The sequence below is a fragment of the Enhydra lutris genome, unplaced genomic scaffold (genome assembly GCF_002288905.1).
Source record: "Enhydra lutris kenyoni isolate GAN:26980312 unplaced genomic scaffold, ASM228890v2 scaffoldscaffold3, whole genome shotgun sequence".
Taxonomy (NCBI): domain Eukaryota; kingdom Metazoa; phylum Chordata; class Mammalia; order Carnivora; family Mustelidae; genus Enhydra; species Enhydra lutris.
In genome coordinates this window covers 54779863-54805124 of record NW_019154087.1, presented here as the reverse complement: position 1 = coordinate 54805124, position 25262 = coordinate 54779863, and the positions used below count along the sequence as shown (strand labels likewise).

At 38.3% G+C, this 25262-nt stretch overlaps 2 protein-coding genes across 3 annotated transcripts in view; one reads left to right on the top strand and one right to left on the bottom strand.

Annotated features, from left to right (window-relative positions):
* Positions 1 to 7491, bottom strand: part of LOC111156788 (translation machinery associated 16 homolog) — a 35703-nt gene extending 28212 nt beyond the window's left edge. Inside the window, exon 1 of the mRNA XM_022517854.1 lies at positions 7395 to 7491. Within this exon, the coding sequence (XP_022373562.1) occupies positions 7395 to 7397 (3 nt within the window). The 5' untranslated portion in view covers positions 7398 to 7491. The remainder of the gene's footprint in view (positions 1 to 7394) is intronic.
* Positions 7492 to 22738: 15247 nt separating this feature from the next.
* On the top strand, positions 22739 to 24616 carry LOC111157361 (transketolase like 2). 2 transcript variants are annotated; one of them, XM_022518718.1, is made up of 2 exons: positions 22748 to 22963; positions 23078 to 24616. In XM_022518718.1, exons 1-2 carry the CDS (start codon positions 22880 to 22882, stop codon positions 24614 to 24616), a joined length of 1623 nt encoding a protein of 540 aa, XP_022374426.1. In that variant the 5' UTR covers positions 22748 to 22879. The 2 variants fall into 2 exon arrangements, with proteins under 2 accessions (XP_022374417.1, XP_022374426.1); XM_022518709.1 differs by having other exon boundaries at positions 22739 to 24616.
* Positions 24617 to 25262: the final 646 nt, after the last annotated feature.

Below are 25262 nucleotides of genomic sequence, written 5' to 3'. Positions count from 1 at the left end.
AGTTTAAGGAAAGAGGCAGTCTCCATAACATAAAAGTGCAAAGTAGAGCAGCAAGTGCTGATACAGAAGCTGATACAGAAGTTATCCAGAAAAATCTAGCTAAGATAATTAATGAAGGTGACTACACTAAACAAGATTTTCAATGTATACAATACACCCTCCTACTGGAAGATGCCATCTAGGACTTTCACACCTAGAAATGAAGTCAATGCCTGGCTTCAAAACTTCAAAAAACAGACTGATTCTCCTGTTAGGGGCTAATGCAGCTGGTAAATTTAAGCTGAAACCGGTGTTCAATTACCATCCCTCAAAACCTAAGGCCCTTAAGAATTATGGGAGAGCTACCCAGCCTGTGCTCTATAAATGGAACCACAAAGTCTGGTTGATAGCACATCTGTTTATAACACAGTTTTCTGAACACATGAAGCCCAATGTTGAGACCTATTGCTAAGAAAAAAAGACTCACTTTAAAATATGACTGTTCCTTGACAATGCACCTGGTCACCCAAGAGCTCCAATGGAGATAAACAACGAGATTAATGTTGTTTTCATGCCTGCTAACACAATATCCATTTTGTAGCTCATGGATCAAGGAGATTTTGACATTCGAGTCTTATTAAAAAAATTTGATAAGGCTATAGCTGCCATATACAGTGATTCCTCAAATGAATCTGGGCAAAATAAATTCTTGAAAACCTTCAGAATAGGATCTACCATTCTAGATGCCATGAAGAACATTCACAATTCATGGGAAGAGGCCAAAATACAGTAAGAACAGGAGTTTAGAAGTTGATTCCAACCTTCGTAAATGACTTCAAGGGTTTCAAGACTCCTAGGAAGGAGGAAGGGACTGCAGATGTGGTAGAGCAAGAGAATAGAACTGGAAGAGCCTCAAGATATGACTGATTTTGCTGCAATCTCATTATGAAACGTGAATGGGTAAGGAGCTGCTTCTTACAGATGAACAAAAAAAAGTGGTTTCTTGAGATGGCATCTACTTTTGATGAAGATGCTGTGAAGAATGTTAAAAATGATACCACAGAATTCAGAATATTAAATCAGCATAGTTGATAAAGCAGTGGCAGGGTTTGGGATGACTGACTCCAATTCTGAAAGAAGTTCTACCATGGATAAAATGCTACCAAACAGCAATGCATTCTACAAAGAAATCGTTTGTGAAAGGAATAGTTAATTGATGTGGCAAACCTCATTATTGTCTCATTTTAAGAAATTATCACAGCCACCCCAATCTTCAGCAACTTCTACCCTCATTAGTCAGCAGCCTCATTGAGGCAAAAGTCCCCACCTGCAAGATGCTGTAAACTCAGATGATGGTTAGCATTTTTCAGCAATAAACTATTTTTTTAAAGATTTTTTTAAAAAGATTTTATTTATTTGACACAGAGAGAGATCACAAGCAGGCAGAGAGGCAGGCAGAGAGAGAGGAGGAAGCAGGCTCCTGCTGAGCAGAGAGCCCAATGAGGGACTCGATCCCGTGAGATCGTGACCTGAGCCGAAGGCAGAGGCTTTAACCCACTGAGCCACCCAGGTGCCCTAGCAATAAACTATTTTTTAATTAAAGTATTATACTGTTTTTTAGACAGATGCTACTGCACACTTAACAGTGCACAATATAGTATAAATATAACTTTTCAATGCATTGGCAAACCAAAAAAGTCATTCGACTTGCTTTACCGTGATACTTGTTTTATTGGGGAAGTCTGGAACTATACCCACAATATCTCTAAGATATGTCTGTATATGCATTCTTTTGTATTATTCTCTGCACATGTGGGGTGGAGGGGGTGCAAGAAAAAAGGTATGGTAAGGATTTTTTGTACATGAAGTTTACCCAGCAAACATGAATCAATCAAAATGTTTCAGAACCCATGGTAGGTTGCCTCTAAGATGTCTAAGAATGAATTCCATCTCTGGATATTCATGTCTTAAGTATAATCTTCCCTAGAGTGTGGACCTAGTGATTTATTTTTAATGAATAACATATGGCAAATGGAGGAACTCCAATCCTGTGATTAGGTTTTGTAAGGACTCTGGCTTCCACCTTGCCTATTCTCTTTTGCTCTCTCACTAGGCTCACTCTGATAGAACACAACTGCCATGCAGTAAGCTGTCCCATGAAGAGGCCTATCTAACAAAGAAATGTGACAGGCCTCTAGTCTACGGCAGTGAAGAACTGAGGCCCTGAGTCCAGTTGTCTACTAGGAGATAAACTCTACAAAGAACCATATGAGTGAGCTGGGAAGTGCATGCTTCCCAGTTGTGCCTTGGGATGAAACCACAGCCTCAGATTATACCTTAACTATAACTTTGTGAGAGATCTTGGAGCACAGAATCCAGGTAAGCCATATGCCTCATTCTTAACTCACAGCAACTGTGAGGTAATAAATGCTGTTGTTTTAAGCCACTAAACTCTGGGACAACTTGTTACACAGAAAGAGAGAACTGACAAAGACAAAAATGAAGAAAATAACAAAGCAAAGTGTACCCTTTGTAAAGATATCTTTATTCCATATATCCTAACAAATAAAAAGCTTAAAAAAAAAAAAAAAGAAAAACAAGTAAAGGTCAAAGAACCCCAAGAAAAAGATGCTCTCTGAGGCTGCTAAAAAACAGCTAAAGTTATAGAGGTGTAACACTGTTTCAGCAATATATCCAAGTCTATAAAAATATTTCCTTTAAAGATTTAAAAAGAATTTTCTTCAGAACAAGAAAAATTTTGATAACCTTGGAGTATGAAAATGTCCTCATAGCTTAAGAAGTCTCAGGAAAGAACCTCCAAGACTCGGTAAAAGAAGAAACAAAGAAATTGAATTTATATTCTGACTCAGCTGTAATTTGTAATTCCTTGTATTATTCATGAAAAGGTTGCCTCAAGGCAGGATATGAATATATAATAGGAACAGAAATATGTATTATAACCTGTTAAATTTTAAAACATGTCCATATTTTTTCAATATATTAACATAAAAAAGAAACGCTTCAACAAGGAAAATTAAAGTAAAATCCTATCAATAAAATGTTAATGTATTAAACTGTCTAGTCAAGCTAAATATCTCTTAACTGAAAAGCAATTAATCTCTATCAGTCAGGGATTCTCCAAATTTACTTGCAGAGCATTTGATGACTCATAGAATAGTACAGAATGTAAACATAAAACAAAACTGGGCATGGAGGAAAAAAGGTGTATTTGCTACAGAAGATTAATAGTTATATTTTAACTTTGAAAGATAAGAGCAAAAACAGCATTTCTTTTCATAAGCGTAACTAAGGATTTCTTTCCATAACCATAAGTAATAAGTAAGGTACTGTTTTGAGTAACTATGCTTACTTTGCAAGTTTCTGGTACCACAAAAATATTCCAGTCAGAAATTAGTATTAGTGTTAGTAACCTACAACCTTTAGCAATTACCTCAGAAAATTCATTCTAAACTTCTTTGGATTCGTAATTGAGAGTAACAGAAGAAAACACATAAATAGTTTATTCAAACACAGAAACAGAAAGAGGTATTTCAGGGGCAATATGGTTCAAATATTCCTGCTAAAATCATAAATAATAAAAAGGAACTTTTCCTAAAAGACCATCAAGGTCATCATAGAATCCAGGGTCAACTAGAGACAAAAATGCCATTTAGACTACCCAGTGCAACTAGAAACCTAGAAAAATAATCATTCCATCAAATGCACTTAGGGTACATATAGGTACACAAATACTTAAAAAAAAAAAGTATAAAACTAATCATCCCTGTAACTGAGAAAACTATAGTGTAATATTTTAAATGCCAAAATAAATATCAAAGTGTGATATACTAAGTCACTAATGACAAGACAAAAATGAGATGGATTAATTAAGAGAAGCTGCGTTTTTCTTTTTTTGGGGCAATGAGTCTACCGTGAAGAAATCCAGTGCATTTTCCTTTCTTTACAGATAAATATGACACCAACGACAATCACTAGCTAGAGTTTCCAGTAGCAACTTAATGGTTCAACACATACTTCTTTCTAAACCACACCCAATTCTCAAGAACCATTTCAAATTCAAGTTTACCTCCTCCTTGAAGATAGCCAAGAAGAACATTTCTGGCCCTTAAAACCTTTCTCTTTTGGTAGCATTTGCCACGTAGTACCTAATATTAAACTGCACGGATGAGGCATCTAATATTTACAAGTCATTTATACTTGTGTTTTATATTCTCAACAGTGGCTCCTTAAATATTGTTAAAACATGTCTTATTAGATTGAAAATAGTACTCTGAAAGAAGTAAAAAAGTAGGATGATGCCCCAAGTCAACATTTGCTAAGTGCCCACTGTAAATTAAAAATATTAAAAATGGTCTTTAAAAGTGTGAATTATCTCATATAATTTTAATCATTCATAAACAATGCTCTCCTTAAGAATACCTTAATTAACTTTCTAATGCAGACTTCAATTTTATCTTTCCTGCAAAAATCTAACAACAAGCTCTTAGTTGTTATCAAAAAGACAGATAATAAGCGGTGAAGAGGATATGGAGAAAAGGGAACACTTGTGCACTGCTGATGGGAATGAAAACTGATAGAGCCACTATGGAAAACAACAGAGAGGTTCCTCAAAAAAATTAAAAATAGAACTACCATATGATCCAGCAATCCCAATTCTGAGTATATATCCAAGGAAACAAAATCACTATTTTGAAGTTGTAACTGCACCTCTGTTCACTGAAGCCTTTTTTATCATAGCCAAGACATGGGAACAACCTAAAGTGTCTTTCGACAAATGAAGAAAATGTGTTATATATACACAGTGGATTATCAACCAGCCATAAAAAAGGAAATCCCACTATTTGCAACAATATGGATGAAACCCAAAAGCATTATGCTGAGAGGTAAGTCACACAGAAAAAGACAAATATGGCATGATCTTACATATATGTGGAATCTATTTAAAAAAAACTTATAGGAAAAAAACCTTATAGAAACAGGAAGCAGACTGGTGGTTGCCAGGGGATGGGGTTGAGAAATGTTTCAAGTTGGTCAGTGGGTACAAACTTCAAGTTATAAGATGAGTAAAGTTCTTGTGATCTAACCATACTGTATTGTATACTTGAAAGGTGCTAAAAGAGTAAATCTTAAAATTGGTATCTATGTGATGTGATCTATTAACTAAGCTTATTGTGGTAGTTATTTTAAAATATATATGTATATCAAATCATAACACTGTACATCTTAAATTTATACTGTGTTCTAAGTCAATTATATCTCAATGCAGCTGGGGAAAAAAAACACCACCAAAATTTAGTAAGTTGATTTGTTGTTTCAGCTTACATTTATAGGTGAGTCCAACAGCACAAAAATCTTGTCATTAAGGAATATGTAGGTAGTCAGTAATAGTTAATGCCCACAGTAATATGCAAAGATAAATCGAGGGAGGATGATGGCAAACTTTTAAATGTCTTATAATCTAACTTTGGAGAAAAATAAGCATGCTTAAACTTTATAATAGACTTCTACAAAAAGGGATATAGCAGAGTGTCTTGTGGTATAGTACATACCAAATTAAAAATTTTTAGTACATTAAAAACTTCACAATTCAGAATAAAGAAGTGTTGGGTGAGATGAATTAGTATGAAAAGACTGTTCATGTTGGTTGAATTAACTTCCGATCAAAGAAAAAGGTAAGAATTTGTAAAGCTCCAGCAGATGTTCAAAATAAGAAAAAAATAAATGAGCAAAGTAACAAAAGTGGACAACTACAAGCTCTACTATAAATTTACAACTAATACTAAAGTTAATTTCAACAATTAAATTACATTTACCAGGTGCCAGACATTAGGCTGAATGGCTTACATTTAATTTTCACAACAATTCTATGAGGTAGTTACTATGATTATCCCACTTTAACGGGTGGACAAGTGAGACTTAGAGGGGTTAAGTAATTTCACCAAGATCAAAATTTAGCAAAGACAGTTGTCAAACTTAGTTCTCTGGAACTCCATAACCCACATTCTAAACTGTACTGAAAGTAGTTTAGAGTAACTGATAGAAAAAACTGGAAAAACTCCAGTATCAAGCTGAGCTTAAATTCAAGAAAGGGCACAGCAGAGCCACTAGCGATGTACCAGAAAACTGAAAAGGCAGCAAATGTGCCAATTAAAACAAATTTTTATGCCACTCCTTTGATTCTTATGGCAAGGCAATCTCCTACCATACAGCCTGATAAAGTGAAATTCTCATAGTCAAGGACAACTACATTCAAATGCCAACCAACCCCCAATCTTACCTAATATTTCAATGTTCCACTCTGAAATGGAAAAGCTATAAAAGAATTTTCTTATAAAGGGCTGGAAATAGCACAAGTACAATGATACGTGAAAAGACTAAATTTATACATATACAAACACGTATGATCCAAAGCAAAAACACCGTACAGATGTGAAAGGCAAAAATGTCAGGCATACAAAAAGAAAGAGAAAAAAGAACAAAGAGGACAAAAGACCTTGTGGCCAGAGTACCATAACTTTTTACCAAATTATAAACTTTTTTACATTGTTGCTTTTATTAAAAGTTGGTTGAAAATGAATATAAAACATTTTCCTAGTCAAGAATAATTATAATGAATTTTAATCAATTTTTTAAAATGCAAGAAAAAACATCCGTTTTGAAATACAACGTTAAGTGGTAGCTTTAAAAAAAAACTAGGCAACTATAAATACAAAATTTCGACACTGTTTACATGAGGGCTCCTGAACGTTACACAACCAAGGAAGGAAACAACCTTTGTAAAGTTTTGCTTCTTAAACTGGGTAATGGATAAACGAGAGTTCCTTACACTACTAATCTTTATACTTCACTTCGTTAAGTAAGAGTAACCACTTTTTTGCATCTAGTCAATTTTTAATAAAAACAACAGGATAGTTTGAGCGTCCTCAAAGGAGTGGGGTGGGGGTGTGGAGGCAGGATTTAGGGAGCGAGCGCGTCCGTGGAGGTCGGCGATAAGACACCAAGAAAGAGAATGAGCCCAAGCAGTCTAGACGGGCAAGAGGTGGCACACCAATACAGAGGTGACACTTTCTCAAGTTTTGCCGACCTTCCCCCACCCCCATTCCTCCCGCTGCCCTCACACTGGTGAGTAGCAAGAAAATGGAAACGTGCAGGGTTTCGTCCCGAGGGGCAGGGCGTTCTGCGAACGCTTCAGAACCCGGAAGTCTAACTTTAAGATCCAGACGCTGGGCCAGGCAGCCACCTCGGGGCTGGCCTACCCTGCATCCCTCACCCCGGGGTACGAACCAGTAGAATCAGACCAGTAGCCCGGTCCCCTCTTCCAGCATCCCAAGAAGCCCCCCTTCCCTCCAGAGAGCCAAGCGGGTTCAGGGGAGCGGGGGGGGGGGGGCGCCCACCATAGTGACGTCCTCACGGCCCCGCAGGACCCCGGCAGCCTAGACCACGGAAACACCAACAACCGCGACAACTCATAAAAAGCGCGCAGCCTAAACACACGTGCCTGCGGAAGAAGACCGGATGGACCGGGCCGGAAGGGGAGGGGCAAGTACGTTTCTCTAAAACGTCCCCGGGAACCGACACCAAGTCTTTTTATCCCGTAGTGAACTTTTCAGCCCGGGACCAGCCCGCAGCCTCCTTGCGGGTTTGCCAAACACGATAGGAGGGGGCCTGGGACGTGAGGGTGAAACTGGCCCAGTGTCCACATTGAGGCCTGGCATTTGAGCTGGGCTTACCGACACTAGACGCTCCTGGCTACTGGAGTCCCAGGGCCGGGCGACGATCTCCCGCATCATCTACCCTGACGCACAGCCCCCAGCTGAATAGCATCTTTCGACGAGGCTCTCCTTTGGGAGGTTCCTGCCTCGCGGAGACTGGCCCCCTCGCCATTAGACTGTTAGGAGATGGCCCACGTCCTAGTGTGCCAAAAGACCCTCTGCTCACCTCCGTTACCTTGAGCAAGGCTCTTCCCCCACTGAGTCTCAGTTTCCTCACCCGTTAAGGGCCCTTCTACATACCCAAGGCCCCTTCCCCTTTTTTTGTTTGTTTTCTTCTCACAGTGTGTAAGAGTCTGCGTTTTACCTGTGTTTGTTAGGATTCCACAGACCCTATATTTAACAAATATTTGATTGTCTACTGTGTGCCAGACTTTGGGGATGCTCCGAGGGTTAGTAAATAAGTAAATAAATAAAACTAGTATTATTATTTCAAATAGTCTAAAATTACTCTGAAGAAAATAAAGAGGGTGGAATAGGCAAAAAAGTTGTTTTACACGTGGTTGTCTCTGAGATCTTCTTGAAAATAAGAGTTGAGCAGAGACTGATAATAAAGAAAAGAATTATTCAAGAGGCTTGTTATAGGATGGTGAGGCAGACTTTATGGGGGGCGGGGTTGCTTATATAGCAGTTAGGATCACTGCTAAGGGGACTTGCAATGGGAGATACAGCTTGGGCAGGTGGGAAATTATAGCCAAGGAGCAGGATGAGGGGTGATGGATGGAAAATTACTAAGAGGAGACATCAGGAGTAAGGGGGCATTCTGGCTAAACCAACCTAACAAGATTCTTGGGATACAGTCCACAGTGATCAAATATCACCAGGAAGATGGTGGAGGATCAGGAACCTGATTAGATAAAGATATCGAGGTCAACCAGATGTGGAGGATTGGGGATCTAGCTAGACTGACTTTCTTGCTAAAATTGAACACTACAGAGAAGAACAGGAAATCCAAAATTCCAGGCCTAGATGAAAAAGAGTTTGGAGAGTCTGAGTAGAGTGTGGTCAGGAGAGAACTTGTCACTTGAATGAAAAGAGAGAAGTAGGCATGGGAAGAAGCCACAGGCAGGGTGAAAGTTCAGTGTGCCTGGATAGATATGTGCAGGTACATGTATTTCATCAACAAATATATCCATTCAAAAAAATACATGAAATTGTAAACAAGAATTTGTGACCAGAAGATCCATGAATCTAGGGGCAAGACATTTTCATGTAGTTTTTAAGTGTGTGAAAATGCATTCTATGTGAATCTATACTATGAAAGTCACCTTTGCAATATATACTATGGAGACATTAATCTATTGAGGACTCCAATTAATCCAAAACATTAAACTTCACTGCTATGCTCTAACAATTTCTTATGGTACAACTTATACCCTCCCTACCTCATTCCCTGAGTCCAGCCCTGTGCCAGTCAGCTTCCTGAGGACTATATTACTGCAATCCAGTAAGCACTCAATTCTTATTCTGGTTGTTTCAGCTATTGATAATTGTCTAGCTAATCACAAAATCTATACCTGCTCCTACTCCATTCCTAAATTTCAAATTGCTAACAACTCAACAAAACATATATCCTGAGATTTTTTTTTTCATTTTAATTTGGGTTTTGAAAACAAAAGACTTAATTTTCCCCCGTTCAGACTCAATCTCTAAATAATATTGCCTATGAGCAAGACACCATGCTCAAAATACTCTGTAGCAAATGCACAAGTGAGTTATACAAAGAAAGCTTACAAATAACAATGATGACTAACATTCGGTCATGATTTAATGTGATATACACCACTCTGATAAGCAGAATGAATTTCCCCCCTTCTCCTCCAATACAATGTCCCCATGACCCAATAACCGCTGTGAATAGTTCCGAGACATCGTTAGAGAAAATCTCTGTGCTTTAACAAATACACTGAGTGTGTGTGTGTGTGTGTGTGTGTGTGTGTGCACTTGTGTGTGTATGAGTCTGTGTATTTATGTAGGAGTTAAGTAATGATTAGTATTAGATATTGATGCAATAGGAACACTTGTACAATTTATAGAACAACCACTAAAATAATAGGAACAGGATATGTAACTTTGAATAGGACAGAAACAAATAGAGATTATAAATGGAATGATTAAAAAAATAGACAACTCCGGGGCGCCTGGGTGGCTCAGTGGGTTAAGCCTCTGCCTTCGGCTCAGGTCATGATCCCAGGGTCCTAGGATCGAGCCCTGCATCGGGCTTTCTGCTTATCAGGGAGCCTGCTTCCTCCTCTCTCTCTGCCTGCCCCTCTGCCTATTTGTTATCTCTCTCTGTCAAATAAGTAAATAAAATCTTAAAAAAAAGACAACTCAAAACAAGGAAATAAGGGAAAAAAGAAACAGAAGACATTAGGAAAAGTAGAAAACAAAAATATGGTGGTAGATTTAAATCCATGTAACAATAATTATGTACTAACTGTTCCCAATTAAAAAATAAATATTTCATACTGGATTTAAAACATACAGCTGCATCCTGTTTTTGAGAGATACATCTAAAATATAAGGAAACAGAAAAATAAAAAATGGAAAAACATATGCAAAGCAAATACTAGCTGAAAGAATGTTAGTATAAATATATGAATGTTATACAAAATCAAAAAAAGTAGAGGTCACTTTGTAATGATAAAAAGTAAAAAGTTTCCATTTTAAATTTATATTTACCTAGTACCATAGTCCCAAATATATAATGGAAAACCTGATAAAATTTCAAGGATAGTAGAAAAACAAATTGCCTTGTTGGGAAATTATTTTTGTTCAGTAATTAATTGAACAAGCTGATAAAATACTAAGAATGATTTGAAAGACTTGACCCCAGCATAATTTGAACTAATGGATCTGTTCAGAATACTGCTTCCAGTGCTTGTAAGAACACATATGTTTTCAAACATATATTAAATAGTTATCAAAATTATCATATATTGGGCCAGAAAGCAAGTCTAGACAAATTTGAAAGGACTGAAATCTAACAGAATGTGTTCTCTAACCACCATGCAATTAAACTAGAAATCAACAAGACGGTAGCTAGACAATTTCCTAGACAATTTCCGTATACATAGAAATCAAGGATTATACTTCCAAAAAAATCATATGTTAAAAAAGAGATCATAATGGATATTAGAAAATGCTTGGGGCTGAAAAAAATAACAAAATACTGCATATCCGAGTTTGTGGGATACACCTGAAGCAGTAATTAGCTCTTTATTTATTTATTCATTTGACACAGAGAGATTACAAGTAGGCAGAGAGTTAGGCAAAGAGAGAAGGGGAAGCAGGCTCCTCACTTAGCAGAGAGCCCAATGCTGGACTCAGTCCCAGGACCCTGGGATCATGACCTGAGCCGAAGGCAGAGGCTTAACCCACTGAGCCACCCAGGCACCCCTGTAATTACCCTTTTTAGTGTAACTACTGGAGATTTAATGTAAATACAAGAGAAGAAGGAAGGCTGAAAATTAATGAACTAATCCATATCAAGAGGCAAAAAACAACAACAACAACAACAAACCAACAAAAGAAATTCAAAGCAGAAGTTAAAATAAAATAATGAGCAGAAATTATTGAAATCGTATATATATACATATATGTGTATGTATGTATATATATATACATTGAGACCAAGAAGTTCAAAATTTGTTTCCTTTTAAAGAACAATAAAGTTGATACATTCCTACAGGATCTTAAAAAAATTAGAAAAGATACAATTAACCAATATCATAATTGAAGCATGCTGACATTACTTCATATTATGTACACATAAAGGGAATTATGACCAAATAAACTTAAATAAAATGGACAAAATCTTAGAAAAAATATAACCTAACAAAATGGATGCAGAGGAATAGAAAACTTTTCATAATCCCATCATCATTTTTTAAAATGGTACTCAAATATCTTCCCACATTAAAATTACAGACTCAATTTTTTTAGATTTTATAAATACATACAAACAGGGATAGAACAAGCACTTCCTTAATATGGTAAAAATGTGCATTTATGGGTGCCTGGGTGGCTCAGTTGATTAAGCAACTGCCTTCAGCTCAGGTCATTATCCTGGAGTCCTGGGATCGAGACCCGCATCAGGCTCCCAGCTCCACGGAGAGTCTGCTTCTCCCTCTGACCTTCTCCCTTCTCATGCTCTCTCTCACTCTCTCTCTCTCTCTTTCTCTCTCTCAAATAAATAAATAAATAATCTTCTAATAAATGTGCATTTATTAGTGGTGATAGTGGGCATCATTTTCTTATTCCTGATCTCAAGAGAAAGCTTTTGTTTGGATTTTGGAAAACCACTTTGGCAATCTCTAAAACATTGAAATGTGTGCATCCTATAACCCAGCATTGTCATTCCCAAACATATACTTTAGGAACTCTGGCACATGTATCTCAGGATTTATAAACAAAGTATTTATAGCAGTATTTCTCATAATAGTCCAAATTAGGAAAAAATCTGGTTGTCCCTTAACAAAAGGATAGGAAAATAATCTGTGGTAAATTCCATAAAGCAGTGAAATGAGCAAACTATAGCTATGGCTAAACACAGATAAATTTCTAGTCATGGTGTAAAAAATATAGACAAAATGTTGGCTACAGTAAAATTCCATTTATAAAAAGTTCAGAATTCCATTTATAAAAAGTTCAAATGAGCTGCACTACATTTTTCACGGATACTTTCATAAGTGGCCAGTGATGTTTCATAACCTCAGTGGTGGATATCTTGGTGTTTGCATTATAATTTTTCTTTATGTACTATATATATGTTTTATGCATACTTTTGTATGTAAGCTATACTTTCACTGCAAGAGGTATTAAAAATTTTTTTAAGTGCAAATATATTATTCCATTGTCTCTTGAATCCAGTATTACTAATAGGAAGTCTCATGTTGGTATAATTTTTGTTCCTTTGTGAGTGGATTACTTTTCTTTATGGAATCTTCTAATGATTTCTATTGCCTTTGTTCTTCAGTTTCACTATAGTGTGTCAAGGTATTGGTATTTCCTTATATATATTGGTACTCCATGTTTCTTTCAATTTCCTTTTGGAATTTGTATTATCTGGATTGATAATTTTATTCTCCAGACCGTTTAACCCTTCTTTTATATTTTCTATCTCTTTATTAATTTCTGCTGTCCCTGGGTGAGTTCCTATTTTGACTTTCCAACTTACTACTTTATCCTTTGATATAATCATCCTGCTATATGTTCCATCTATTGTCCTTTTCATTTCAATTTTTATTTTTAACATATATCTTATATAATATATTTATCATACACACACACACATATATATTTTGTTTTTAAAGTAATTTCTTACCCTTTTGCTTTGTTACCATATTCTTTCTCAACCCATTGAGGAAATTGTGCTCATTTAAAATTATTGGTTCCGGGTGCCTGGGTGGCTCAGTCATTAAGCCTCTGCCTTTGGCTCGGGTCATGATCACAGGGGCCTGAGATGGAGCCCTGCCTCAGGCTCCCTGCTCAGCAAGGAGTCCGCTTCTCCTTCTCCCTCTGCCTGCTTGCTCTTCCTGCTTGTGCTCCTTCTCTCTGTCAAATAAATAAATAATCTTAAAAAAAAATTGGTTCATCCATTCCAATAAGTGTGCTTTATGTGGCATGTGTGATTCAATTTAACTATTTTTTTTTTAACATTCTTTTCAAGCAGTTGTACTTCTTCGGTGTGTCTTTTTCTTGAACCTGTGACATCACATTTCGCTGATGGAATCAGCTCTCTTGTCCTAGAATGTGTATTGGCGAAGTGCTGAAAGTCAAACTCTCACTTGTCTCCTCTTTGGAAAATTTGAAGACAAGAGGCTCAAGTCTCAGAGGAGAGAGCTCCAGGGACAGGAGAACCTTTGTGGCCAAGAAGCGCAAAGGTCCAAAGGCATTGACCGACATTCCTGTACCTGTTCTCATCAGCATCTTACTTTAGCGGGCTCTATCTTCTCTGCTAGTGCCTCACGATACTGGGAGGCCACTGATGTTCCACGTTACTAAGGTGAAGTAAGAGAGACAGGAGCTAAAATTACACCCTCTCCAGATCCTCCCCCAGCTGCCACAGATGTCCTCCTCCCAGGCGACTGTTGTGTTCTCTGCCTGCCTCCCACCCCATCATTTGCTAGTTCCCATCCTCCTAGGGATTCTCACAGCTGTGATTCTACTTCCAGCCGCCAATCCCTTCCTGTTCCTATCGTTTTGGGGGGTTGATTTTGGAGTAGCCTGCGCTACTTTATCATTTTAGCCTACTTATATTTAGAAATACTGATTATATTAGTAAAATTAGCCTTTTGTTATACATGATATAATGTTTCTCTTGACCTGTTTGTAACAATGTTTTCTGGGGAGAGATTACAAAATGTCTTTCAATAGGGAGTTGTTATGTAAATGGTTTAAAGATGGCCCCTGTATATGGGCCTTTTTTGTTTCACCTTCATAGCAGGCTGGGACTTGGTAACTCAAAAGCCAGGTGGGGCCAAACTCAAATTTTTATGCATCCGATTCTTTGAAACACAGTTCAGAAAAGGAGACTTTTTTTTTTTTAACCATTTAGAGCCCCCTTGCTTGGCATATCCAACCATCACCAGAAATCAGTTGACTATAAGTAAGATGAACTCTGGGGCTATAAAGACCCCAAGCTACTCTTGCCTTTCAGAGTTCTTAGAGTCTCCCCACAAGCTGGTGATTGACATCTCCTAGACACACAGCTCCCTCTCCAAAACCTCTCTTTAATTCCCCTCTTCTTACTCTGGGTGGTGACCTTCACCATTGCCTTTAGAAGACGTCATGAGCTGAAGGACTTCCCTCCCAATGCAAATCTGTCAAAGCTGCTACCAAATAAAGCTCTCTGTGTGCCATTATCATCTCCTGGTCATATCTGTGAACAATTATTTGCTGCTGTTTTAAAGAACAATTTCAGTCTATGTGTAACCTATGTGGAAAAATGTTGTGTATATTGTTATTCATGCATAGAAAATATCCAGAAGAATACACAATAAATTGCTGGTAGTTAATGAGATTAAGATTGAGGTTGGAGGGGTGCCTGGGTGGCTCAGTTGGTTAAGGGACTGCCTTCAGCTCAGGTCATGATCCTGGAGTCCTGGGATCGAGTCCAGCATCAGGCTCTCTGCTCAGCAGGGAGTCTGTTTCTCCCTCTGACTCTTCTCCTTTTGTGTTCTCTCTCTCTCTCTCTCTCTCATTCTCTCTCAAATAAATAAATAAAATCTTTAAAAACAAAGATTGAGATTGGAGTTGCTCAGAAAATAAATTTTTACTCCATTCTACAGTGTTTGAATTTTGAAAACTGTGTATTTTATAAATTTTGATGATTGAAAACAGCTGAATTTCATGCTTAAAGTGATCAAAGATTGTGGTGTCATTAGACATGTGTTAATGCAAATGAAATAAAAGGGCTAGTCATTAAGTCTAGGCTGCAAGTGTGAGAGTCCTAACCCCTCGTACCTCAGAATGTGACCTCATTGGGAAATAGAGCCATTGCAGATGTAATTAGATAAGATGAGGTCACTACCAGAGAAGGGTGGGCCCCTAATTCAATATGACTCATCCCTGACAGAAAGATTAATTTGCACATGACATGCACACAGGGAGGATGCCGTGAGAATATGGGAATTATGCTGTTACAAAGCAGTATGGGTTGAATTGTGCCCCCACCAAAAGATATGCTGGAGTGCTAACTCCTACCTCAGAGTGTGATCTTATTTGTAGATAGTCTTTTCAGAAGTAATCATGTCAAAACAAGATCATTAAGGTGGGCCCTAGTCCAATACAATAAGTATCTTTATAAAAAGGAGAAATTTGGACACAGACATGTATAGAAGGAACAGGATGTGAAGAACCACAGGGAGGAGGCAGCCATCTATCTACAAGCCAAGGAGGGAAGCCTGGAGTAGATCCTTTCCTCACTGCCCTCAGGGGAATCAACCCTACTCACACATTGATTTTGGACTTCTAGCCTCCAGAACTGTAAGACAGTAAATTTTTTGTTTAAGCTGTTCTGCTTCAGTAGACCCATCAAACACTCGCCAAAGCAAATCCACTGCTTTCTCCACTTCTTGTTCTCAGTCTTGTCAACTAATTCCATTTGCTTACATTAAATGTAATGTTCAGGACCATATGTATATTTTATGGTGCTAACAATACAAAGAACTCCCTACTTAAGTCCTTTATCAACTGACTTGTGTAGTGTTGCGATAGCTGCACCTTCCTTACATTTATTTTTTCTACAAGTCTATCTTTCCTAACCCTATCAAAGCAATTTTCTAAAGTACTGCAATGACCAAGACATCCAGATGATGAAAATCTTTCTATTGTACCAGCCTTGACCCAAAAGCAAGAGAACAAAAGAAGACTGAGAAACAGTCCACTTGGCTCTGCTTCAGGGTCTTTTCAAAAGCAGGCTTCTTGCCTTCCCCCTCACTGTTTCTCAGCATGAATTTTTTCTTCCTGTCTGATTAGAAATTCTCTTTTCTGCTTTCATAACTTTGTTCACTTCCTCTCTTTTTTACGCTAACCAAAATTCTACCCATTCTACAAAGTATAGGCCAAGTATTACTTCTTTGGTGACACCTTCCCTGGTTACTAGCTGAAAGAATTCCTTTGCCCTGGTTTTACACTTGGCACCCATAAACATCTACTGTAAGTATGTGTGTGCCTCCCTGTCTTCTCTATTAGACTTAAGTCCAGTATCTGGAGGACAAGAACCATCTTCGATTCGCCTATGCAGCATTACATAAGCCTATTATCTATCAGGTATGTAATAAAGAGATGAATAAATTGTCATTTTTTAGTGAACAAAATCTGTTTTGGTTCTTAAGCATAGAAAGCACTATTTTGAAGATGAACTGTTTTGAACTCAAAAACAATGTAAATAAACATTATTACAAGATTGTGTACATAACACAGCCAAAGTTAAATATTAATATATGGTGGACATTTTGAATTATCTACCAGTATCAGTTCTTCCTTTTTGTCTTAGTATTATAACCCCCTACCCTAAGTTTTGACAGAGCAATGGCTATAAAGCTACTTTTCCCAATATCCCTTAATGTTGGGTGTGTCTAGCAAGTAAGTTTGCACCAATGGAATATGAGAAGTGAAATTTATAATTTCTGATCACTCCCTGTAAAAGAAATTGATTACCTTTCTTCTATCTTTGTTTGCTTGTTTGTTCTTTCCTATGGGGAGAGGAAGTGGACAGGACAACCTCCACCTTCCACTTTGCAGATGAGGCAATACGTGAAGGAATGATCGGTTAGACTGAAAGAAAGAACGTGGGACTCTGTAAGGCCCATTGCGCAGAGCTGCCTGACAAGGCTGACCTTCCACCATCTTCTGAACATTTATACGTAGGAGAAATGAACTTAAATCTTCCTGGAGCTACTTCCTTTTTTTGTATGGTTATTTTGTTACCATAGTCATATAACTTGAAAAATATACTACAATACCGTAATAAAAACTGAACATTTATTCTAAACAAAGACACTGAAATAACCTTCCTCAGACATCATTCTCAATAGTTATTTTGATTTATTTGACTGAATTTCAATAAAGTATAATAGCCAGTGTTTATAATGATGACCATCAGTCATCAGAGAAAAGGTTAATGCTTCATGTACCCTTTATAAGAAGAAAGGTAGGTATAGTTGATGTGTTCTAGAGAGTTTAATTTAAATCCATTCAAATGGAATCTGTTTTGTGTGTCTAACAGCAGTTCTAAGTCTCTCTGGAAAATTCAAGTGACTGTAACAAAATGATTTTTTTTAACAGTTCTTAACAATGGAGATTCTATGAGACTGAGCTTTGGGGGACATATTTTTTAAATGACACCAAAATGGTTAGTAATAACTGGTACAGATAGGAATCCCAAACTCCAAAGTCTTTGAGGTCAGAGTGGTAATGTCACTATGTGAAAGACAATAGAGAATGGAGAGTATCTGCCCCATATAAGCTATTAACATTCAAAACACTTTCAAATACCATTTGAAGTGATGACAGAGTAACTGGAATGAGACCCTCTAGCTATAAACAACTAGAAAACTAGACAAATTATACACAGCAAACTATACAAGTTTTCACACATTAGAAAACAGACAGTACAAGACTTTTAATCCTGAAGAAGAAATACAAATGAGGTGAGCCATATCATCTTCTTAGAGGCACTTTCCAGACAGCGTTACAGGGAAGACTATCTTACACAGGGCAAGACAGTCTTGTGAGGTAAGGGAAGAGAGGCTGGAGCTCCAGAGTGCTGAATTGGCTAAAATTTTGGAGGGAGAATGCTTACAAGATGGAAACTGCCTGGAGAAACACCTCCAGAAATCTTCAATTTCAGTATATGTGCTGCCAAAGCAACCATCCTCCAGACATCTTCAAAGGGGTGTCCTTGTATAAGGTGGACTTCTACAAGGCCAGGCAAGTGACAATTGGGAGTAATAAAAACATTTCCCGAGCTCACGTAGGGCTGAGACACATCTGAGTCCTGACCAGCGAGAGTGGAGAATCCATGTTGACACTCAGGGCCTTCAATGGAGAAACCTCAGAGAAGCTATGCTTTTGTGTGAGCTAAACTAACGCCAGAGTGAAGCCTACTTTATGTCTGTCTGCCTTAATAAACTTAAAATTCTTAAGATCACCAAGCTACCTGATCAAACAAAATCCAACACTCTTTAAAACACTTTAACAAAGTAAAATCTAGCACTGCAAAATAATGTCCACCATTTACTACTACTATTAAATTACTAGCTATTTCAAAAAGCAGAACAGAAAAAAAAATCAGTGAAACCAGATTAAGAGATAATAGGCTTAGCAGAGAAGCACATTATTTTCCCCCCAGGCTCTACTGAGATATAATTGATGAAACTGTGTAAGTTTAAGGTATACAATGTAATAATTTAATACACTGTATATAATGTGAAATGATTAGCACAGTAAGATTAGTTAACACATCTTTCACTGCACCTAGTTATATTTTTCTGTGTGGTGAAAGCTTTTAAAACGTACTTTCTTAGCAACTTTCAATATAAAACACAGTGCTTTTGTTTTGTTTTTAAGATTTTATTTATTTATTTGCCAGATAGAGAGCAAGAGTACAAGCAGGGAGATCAGCAGGCAGAGGGAGAAGCAAGCTCCAGGTTGAGCAAGGAGTCCAATGCAGGACTTGATCCCAGGACCCTGGGATCATAAATTGAGCCAAAGGCAGACGCTTAACCAACTGAGCCACCCAGGTGTCCCAAAATACAATTGATACAGTCCCAGAATTTATTCATGTAAGAAGTACTTCGCATTTACTTTCCTAAATATGTTACTGCCTGCCTCCCTTCTCCCCAAAATAAAAGAACTCTTTAAACTATGGGAAATTATGGGAAAAGTATCACAGACAATAATAGTATCTGTCATAATTTTCAAAGCAATAATTCAAGTAAGTAGAGCACCAAGAATCTTCCTGCCTTAACATAAGAATCTTACCCTCACTTGCTCCATAGTCAACCTACTAAATTAACCAAATTCAAACAATGAAAGAAAAAAGATGAAGTCAGCAAGTGTGTCTTTCTTTTATGTAATTCCATTTTAACAAAATTTAACAGTACAGGTAGGATATAAGTGAAACTTCAATGTTTCTATCCTCTAAATAATAACTCACTCTCACGTAGCAAAAATATATATTTTCACAAATCAGTGTAGACCTCCTAAGTAATCTGACGTGTATGTTCGTAATCTGTATGTATGTTTCATTTTCTCTACTGCAGTCCAGTAGAAATCATACTAGAATGACAATTCCTGCTATTTGCATTTTCCCTCCACGGCTCTTTGTACGAGTGATCCTGCTAGGTTTTATTTTCATTGAAATACACACTACTACAAATACTATGAAAAAAAGGTTATAGTGGAAAATTTAAACAAAGACAAAACAATACATTTAATTTATTTTTAACAGACTTTAAATCAGGGGTCAAACCCAGCAGACTCAAGATAGGTTTTTTGGTTTCTGTGGGGTTTTTTTGTCCAAAAAGTGTTCACAATTTTTTTCAATTTTCAGTGTCTTTAAGTGGGCTTGTATTCTCCAGTTTGTCATAAACCACTCCAATCCTCTTATTTTATATCCGACATCCATCTCCTATTTATGGTACCTCCTAGCACATTAGGCACTTGAGTTTGCCAATCCCTACTTCGCATGAATAAGCCAAAATAAATACATAGTTTCTTCCTCTTTCGCAGAAAAATTCCAAAATGACCTCTAAAATGAGCGATGGACTTTTTCCAAGACAACTAAATTTTTAACATGTTGGTTTAAAAATTTTTGGCAGGACTTTTGTCAGTAATAGCCTCTTCTAAATGGAGAAAATAGAACATGGTATCATTTCTTTGATTTATTTGACTAAGTTGTATTCATAGCCACATTGGGTGATTTTGCATAACCAAATTTTGTATACTTCCTGTTTACATGGTTATTTTCAATTGTATATTTTAAAATATATTTTAAAGGATTACATGCTTAAAGTACTAATAATTTATATATAACTGTCTAGACTTCCCTTTAAAAAATCACAGAACATTTTTAAATGTTTTACAAGCAATTTATAAAATATTATTTTCTTTGTAGTATAAAAAACCCATACAATCTCATTGAATGACAAAGAGAAATTCACTATTTAGGGTATTAAATCTCCAAGATGACATTCTTTTCTTAACAAAATTGACCTATACTTGTGTTAATAACTTTCTATTTAATACTTTGGGAAATAGTTGTGCAATACTTTAAATGAATGGAAAAACTGGGGAACTTGAAATGTTAAGAAGTTCCTAAATCTCCCACATCGTGTGAACACTGCTTCATAGATCATTTTTATGCTATGTTATTTACCAATTATTTGGATTTATTAGAGCTCTCCTCAGGCAAAATAATGGTGAGCTACCTTTGTTTTTGTTATAACTGTTTTCCTGTCAGGCCCTAGCAGCATGCTATCATGATGCTGTGAATACTTTTTCTCTAATTCCCATATTTACTCTCAGCCCTAATCAAATGTTTTTATTTTCTCTTCCTTTATTTGTCTAAAAAGGATAAACAAACATTAATTTGCAACGAGCATGAGGAGCAATGAATCCAAGATGACCCTAAGGACTTTTCCAACTCCAACATTCCTTCAGCAAATCTTAAGATCTAGTTAGTATCATACCATGATGGTTTACTCTACTATGTATCCTTAAAAATTAGAATGGTAGAATTAGTTCAAGTAACAAATAATATTTAGAATGTTTTTCTGAGATAGAATGTAAGAGAATATGAAAACTAGCAACACCACACTGAGTTAGTTGTGTATAGCCTGACTGAACATCGAAATGATTTAGGAAGCTTTTAAAATTAGTGATAGCTGTACCCATCACTGAGAAATTCTAATTTAATTTGTTTGAAATGCAGCCTGGACATGAGATTTTAAAAATCCCCAGATGATTCTAAACTACAGCCAATATTAAGAACCACCAGTCTTGGGGCACCTGAGTGGTTCAGTTGTTTAGGCATCTGCCTTCAGCTCCATTATGATCCCAGGGTCATGGGATTCAGCCCCGCATGGGACTCCTTGCTCAGCCGGGGCCTGCTTCTTCCTCTCCTACTCCTCCTACTTGTTTGTATTCCCTCTCTTGCTGTCTCTCTGTCAAATAAATAAATAAAATCTTTAAAAAAATAAAAAAAAAAGAGCCACCAGTCTTAAGTCTATCTGCAATTTATCTATTCTTAACTTCAACTAAATATTAGACTCAACAGGCGCATTGAGAAATATACAGCTTCCCAGACTCTACTCCCATAAATTCAAACTACTCATTTTAGGGTGGAACCCAAGCATAATTTTGTTTTCATTGTCGTTCTCTGTCATGATTTCGATGTCAAGTCAATATTAAGTACCATTGCTCAAGAATCAAGATGCTTACCGTCACAACATGAAAAGGAATATACTCTCGATTTTTTATTTTTCTGATGTCATGCAATGACCCATACCGGCTAGAAGAGCTCAATGTCACAAATTAAGTTTTTTTTTTTTTTTTTTTTTTTTTTACGTTATTTATTTGACAGAGATCACAAGCAGGCAGAGAGGCAGGCAGAGAGAGAGGAGGAAGCAGGCTCCCCGCTGAGCAGAGAGCCCGATGTGGGGCTCGATTCCAGGACCCTGAGATCATGACCTGAGCCGAAGGCAGAGGCTTTAACCCACTGAGCCACCCAGGCGCCCCCACAAATTAAGTTTTATAACGAGTGTAGGTAAATTAGCTTTGTATTAAAAATTACTCATAGTGAGTTATAGTATTTTAGGGTCTACTGGGAAAATTGCAGTAGTAGATACTCTAACATTGAGTAGTTTTACATTTGTTCTTCCTGCAAGTTTTGGTCAAATAAGTCATTGTGCTTCTACCTGTGAGCCAGAGCTAGAATTCTCAGTTGCTCTGACAAAGTCTTTGTTAGCGTTAGTGTTGCCATATTGGTTAGATTGAAAGCGACTTTGGATCATTTCTATTAACGCTCAGCAAAGACTTTCTTCGTACTCTTGGCTATATGCTGAATGCTTTAAAAGAAAAGCACAACCTCACAAACAGCCTCCTCTAGCACATGGAAGTAAGAAAGACAGCTTTTGAACTTACAACATGAGGAAAGGTGTAAAGAAATTTAATTATTTTTAATAATGTTAAACAGGCAAATGACAAAATTAATCTAAAAAAAAAAATCCATTCTATTGGGTGCGGAAGGACACGGCAGTGCATGAAGGAGCGGAGGCGGAAGGTGACCCCCGGGTGTCACACTGGGTCCCGAGGAACACAACCAAGCCTCTCGAGGCGCAGTGGCCGTTGGCAGAGCTCGTTTCCTGAAGGCGGCGGGACCAGGGCGCGGTGGTCGCACGACAGAACTGTGAAGAGTGCAGCGGCAGCTTTTGCTCTGAGGAAACCAGCAGAGTGCAGTCATGGCAGACGACTCCCAGCCCGACGGGAGCACCGTGCAGGTGCTGCGGGACGTGGCAAACCGCCTGCGAATCCATTCCATCAGGGCCACGTGTGCGTCCAGCTCCGGCCACCCCACTTCGTGCTGCAGCGCCGCGGAGATCATGGCGGTGCTCTTCTTCCACACCATGAGGTATAAACGCACAGATCCGGAACACCCCGACAACGACCGATTCATCCTCTCCAAGGGCCATGCGGCCCCGATCCTCTACGCGGCTTGGGCAGAGTTGGGCACCATCGGCGAATCCGACTTGCTGAGCTTGAGGAAAATCCACTGTGACTTGGAGGGACATCCCACCCCCAGGCTGTCGTTTGTGGATGTGGCGACGGGATCCCTTGGGCAAGGATTAGGCGCCGCGTGCGGAATGGCGTACACTGGCAAGTACTTTGACAAGGCCAGCTACCGGGTGTTCTGCCTCATGGGGGATGGCGAGTCCTCGGAAGGCTCTGTCTGGGAGGCTCTGGCCTTTGCTTCGCACTACAGTTTGGACAATCTGGTGGCAGTCTTCGACGTGAACCGCTTGGGACAAAGTGGAGTCACGCCCCTTGAGCACTGCACAGACGTCTATCAGAATCGCTGTGAAGCCTTTGGGTGGAATACGTACTTAGTGGATGGCCATGATGTGGGGGCGTTATGCCAAGCGTTCTGGCGAGCAGCTCAGGTGAAGAGCAAGCCCACGGCCATAGTGGCGAAGACCTTCAAGGGCCGAGGTATTCCGAATATCGAGAATGCAGAAGATTGGCATGGAAAGCCCATGCCAAAAGAGAGAGTAGATGCGATCATCAAATTAATTGAGAGTCAGATACAGACCGACCGGAATCTCATGCCGAAACCTCCCGTTGAAGACTCACCTCCAATCAACGTCAGGAATGAGAAAATGACCTGTCTGCCTGATTATGTGGCTGGAGACAGGGTAGCGACTAGGAAAGCATACGGTTTGGCATTGGCGAAACTGGGCCACGCAAACGACAGAGTTATTGTCTTGGCTGGTGACACCAAAAACTCCACCTTTTCCGAGATATTCAATGAAGAACACCCTGAGCGTTTTATTGAGTGTTTTATCGCTGAACAAAACATGGTGAGTGTGGCATTAGGCTGTGCCACCCGTGGTCGAACCATTGCTTTTGTCAGTACCTTTGCTGCCTTTTTGACCCGAGCATTTGATCAGATACGAATGGGAGCCATATCTCAAACCAATATCAATTTTATTGGTTCCCACTGTGGGGTATCCGCTGGTGAAGATGGGCCCTCCCAGATGGCCCTGGAAGATCTAGCCATGTTCCGAAGCATTCCCAATTGTACTGTTTTCTATCCAAGTGATGCTGTCTCGACAGAGTATGCTGTTTATATGGCTGCCAATACCAAAGGGATGTGCTTCATTCGGACCAGCCAACCAGAAACCGCAGTTATTTACACCCCACAAGAAAATTTTGAGATTGGACAGGCCAAGGTCATCCGCCAGAGCGTTAATGACAAAGTCACAGTTATTGGAGCTGGAGTCACTCTGCACGAAGCCTTAGCAGCTGCTGACAGTCTTTCTCAACAAGGTATCTCTATCCGTGTCATTGACCCATTTACCATTAAACCCCTGGATGCTGCCAACATCATCTCCAATGCAAAAGCTACTGGTGGCCAGGTTATCACAGTGGAGGATCACTACCGGGAAGGTGGCATTGGAGAAGCTGTATGTGCAGCTGTCTCTAGAGAGCCTGACATCCTGGTTCATCAGCTGGCAGTGTCAGAAGTGCCTCAATGTGGGAAACCTACTGAATTACTGGATAAATTTGGAATCAGTGCTAGACACATCATAGCAGCTGTGAAAAATACTTTAATGAACTAAAATAGCTGATTTCTTAGAGTTAGTCTGTTGTCAGTCTTTGATCCCAAAACACTGGCATCTTTATATTATTACATTCATGGTTGTTACTAAACCATCATTTATATCTATATTATTATGCTTTTTTTTTTAAAGGAGACATTGAACACTTTTTTCATTCCTAATTCAGCATTTCAAGCCAACTACCTTTCTGTTAAACTGTCATCCTATATACAGATGTCACTCTCATTTTTTTAATGAAAGTAGGTTTTAACATTTTAAGTAACAAAATAACAAAACAACCAACAGCCACCTAATACAGAGTTTTCTGTAAGAGCACAAATAACTGGATTAGGAATCAACATAGAGATAAGTTTCTTAAAGGTGTGTAAGTTCCTTGTAAATGAAAAAGAAATGTGAATTGAATTGTATACTTCAATAGGCCAGGTTTTGAAGCAAGTTTGAGCTTTTATGTAATGCTGTCCTACCTGCACCTTCCTGGGTAATGTTTGACTGCAGTTGCCTGGAGATTTCCTCTGATGTCTGCCTCATCTCTCCTCCGCAGTTTAGAAGCTGTACAGCTGCAGTAAAGGCTCTTATGATGTACTGTACTGCTTGCCATGACTGTTCCATAAAGAGATGAAAGCATCACTAGTCCTAATCTGCATGC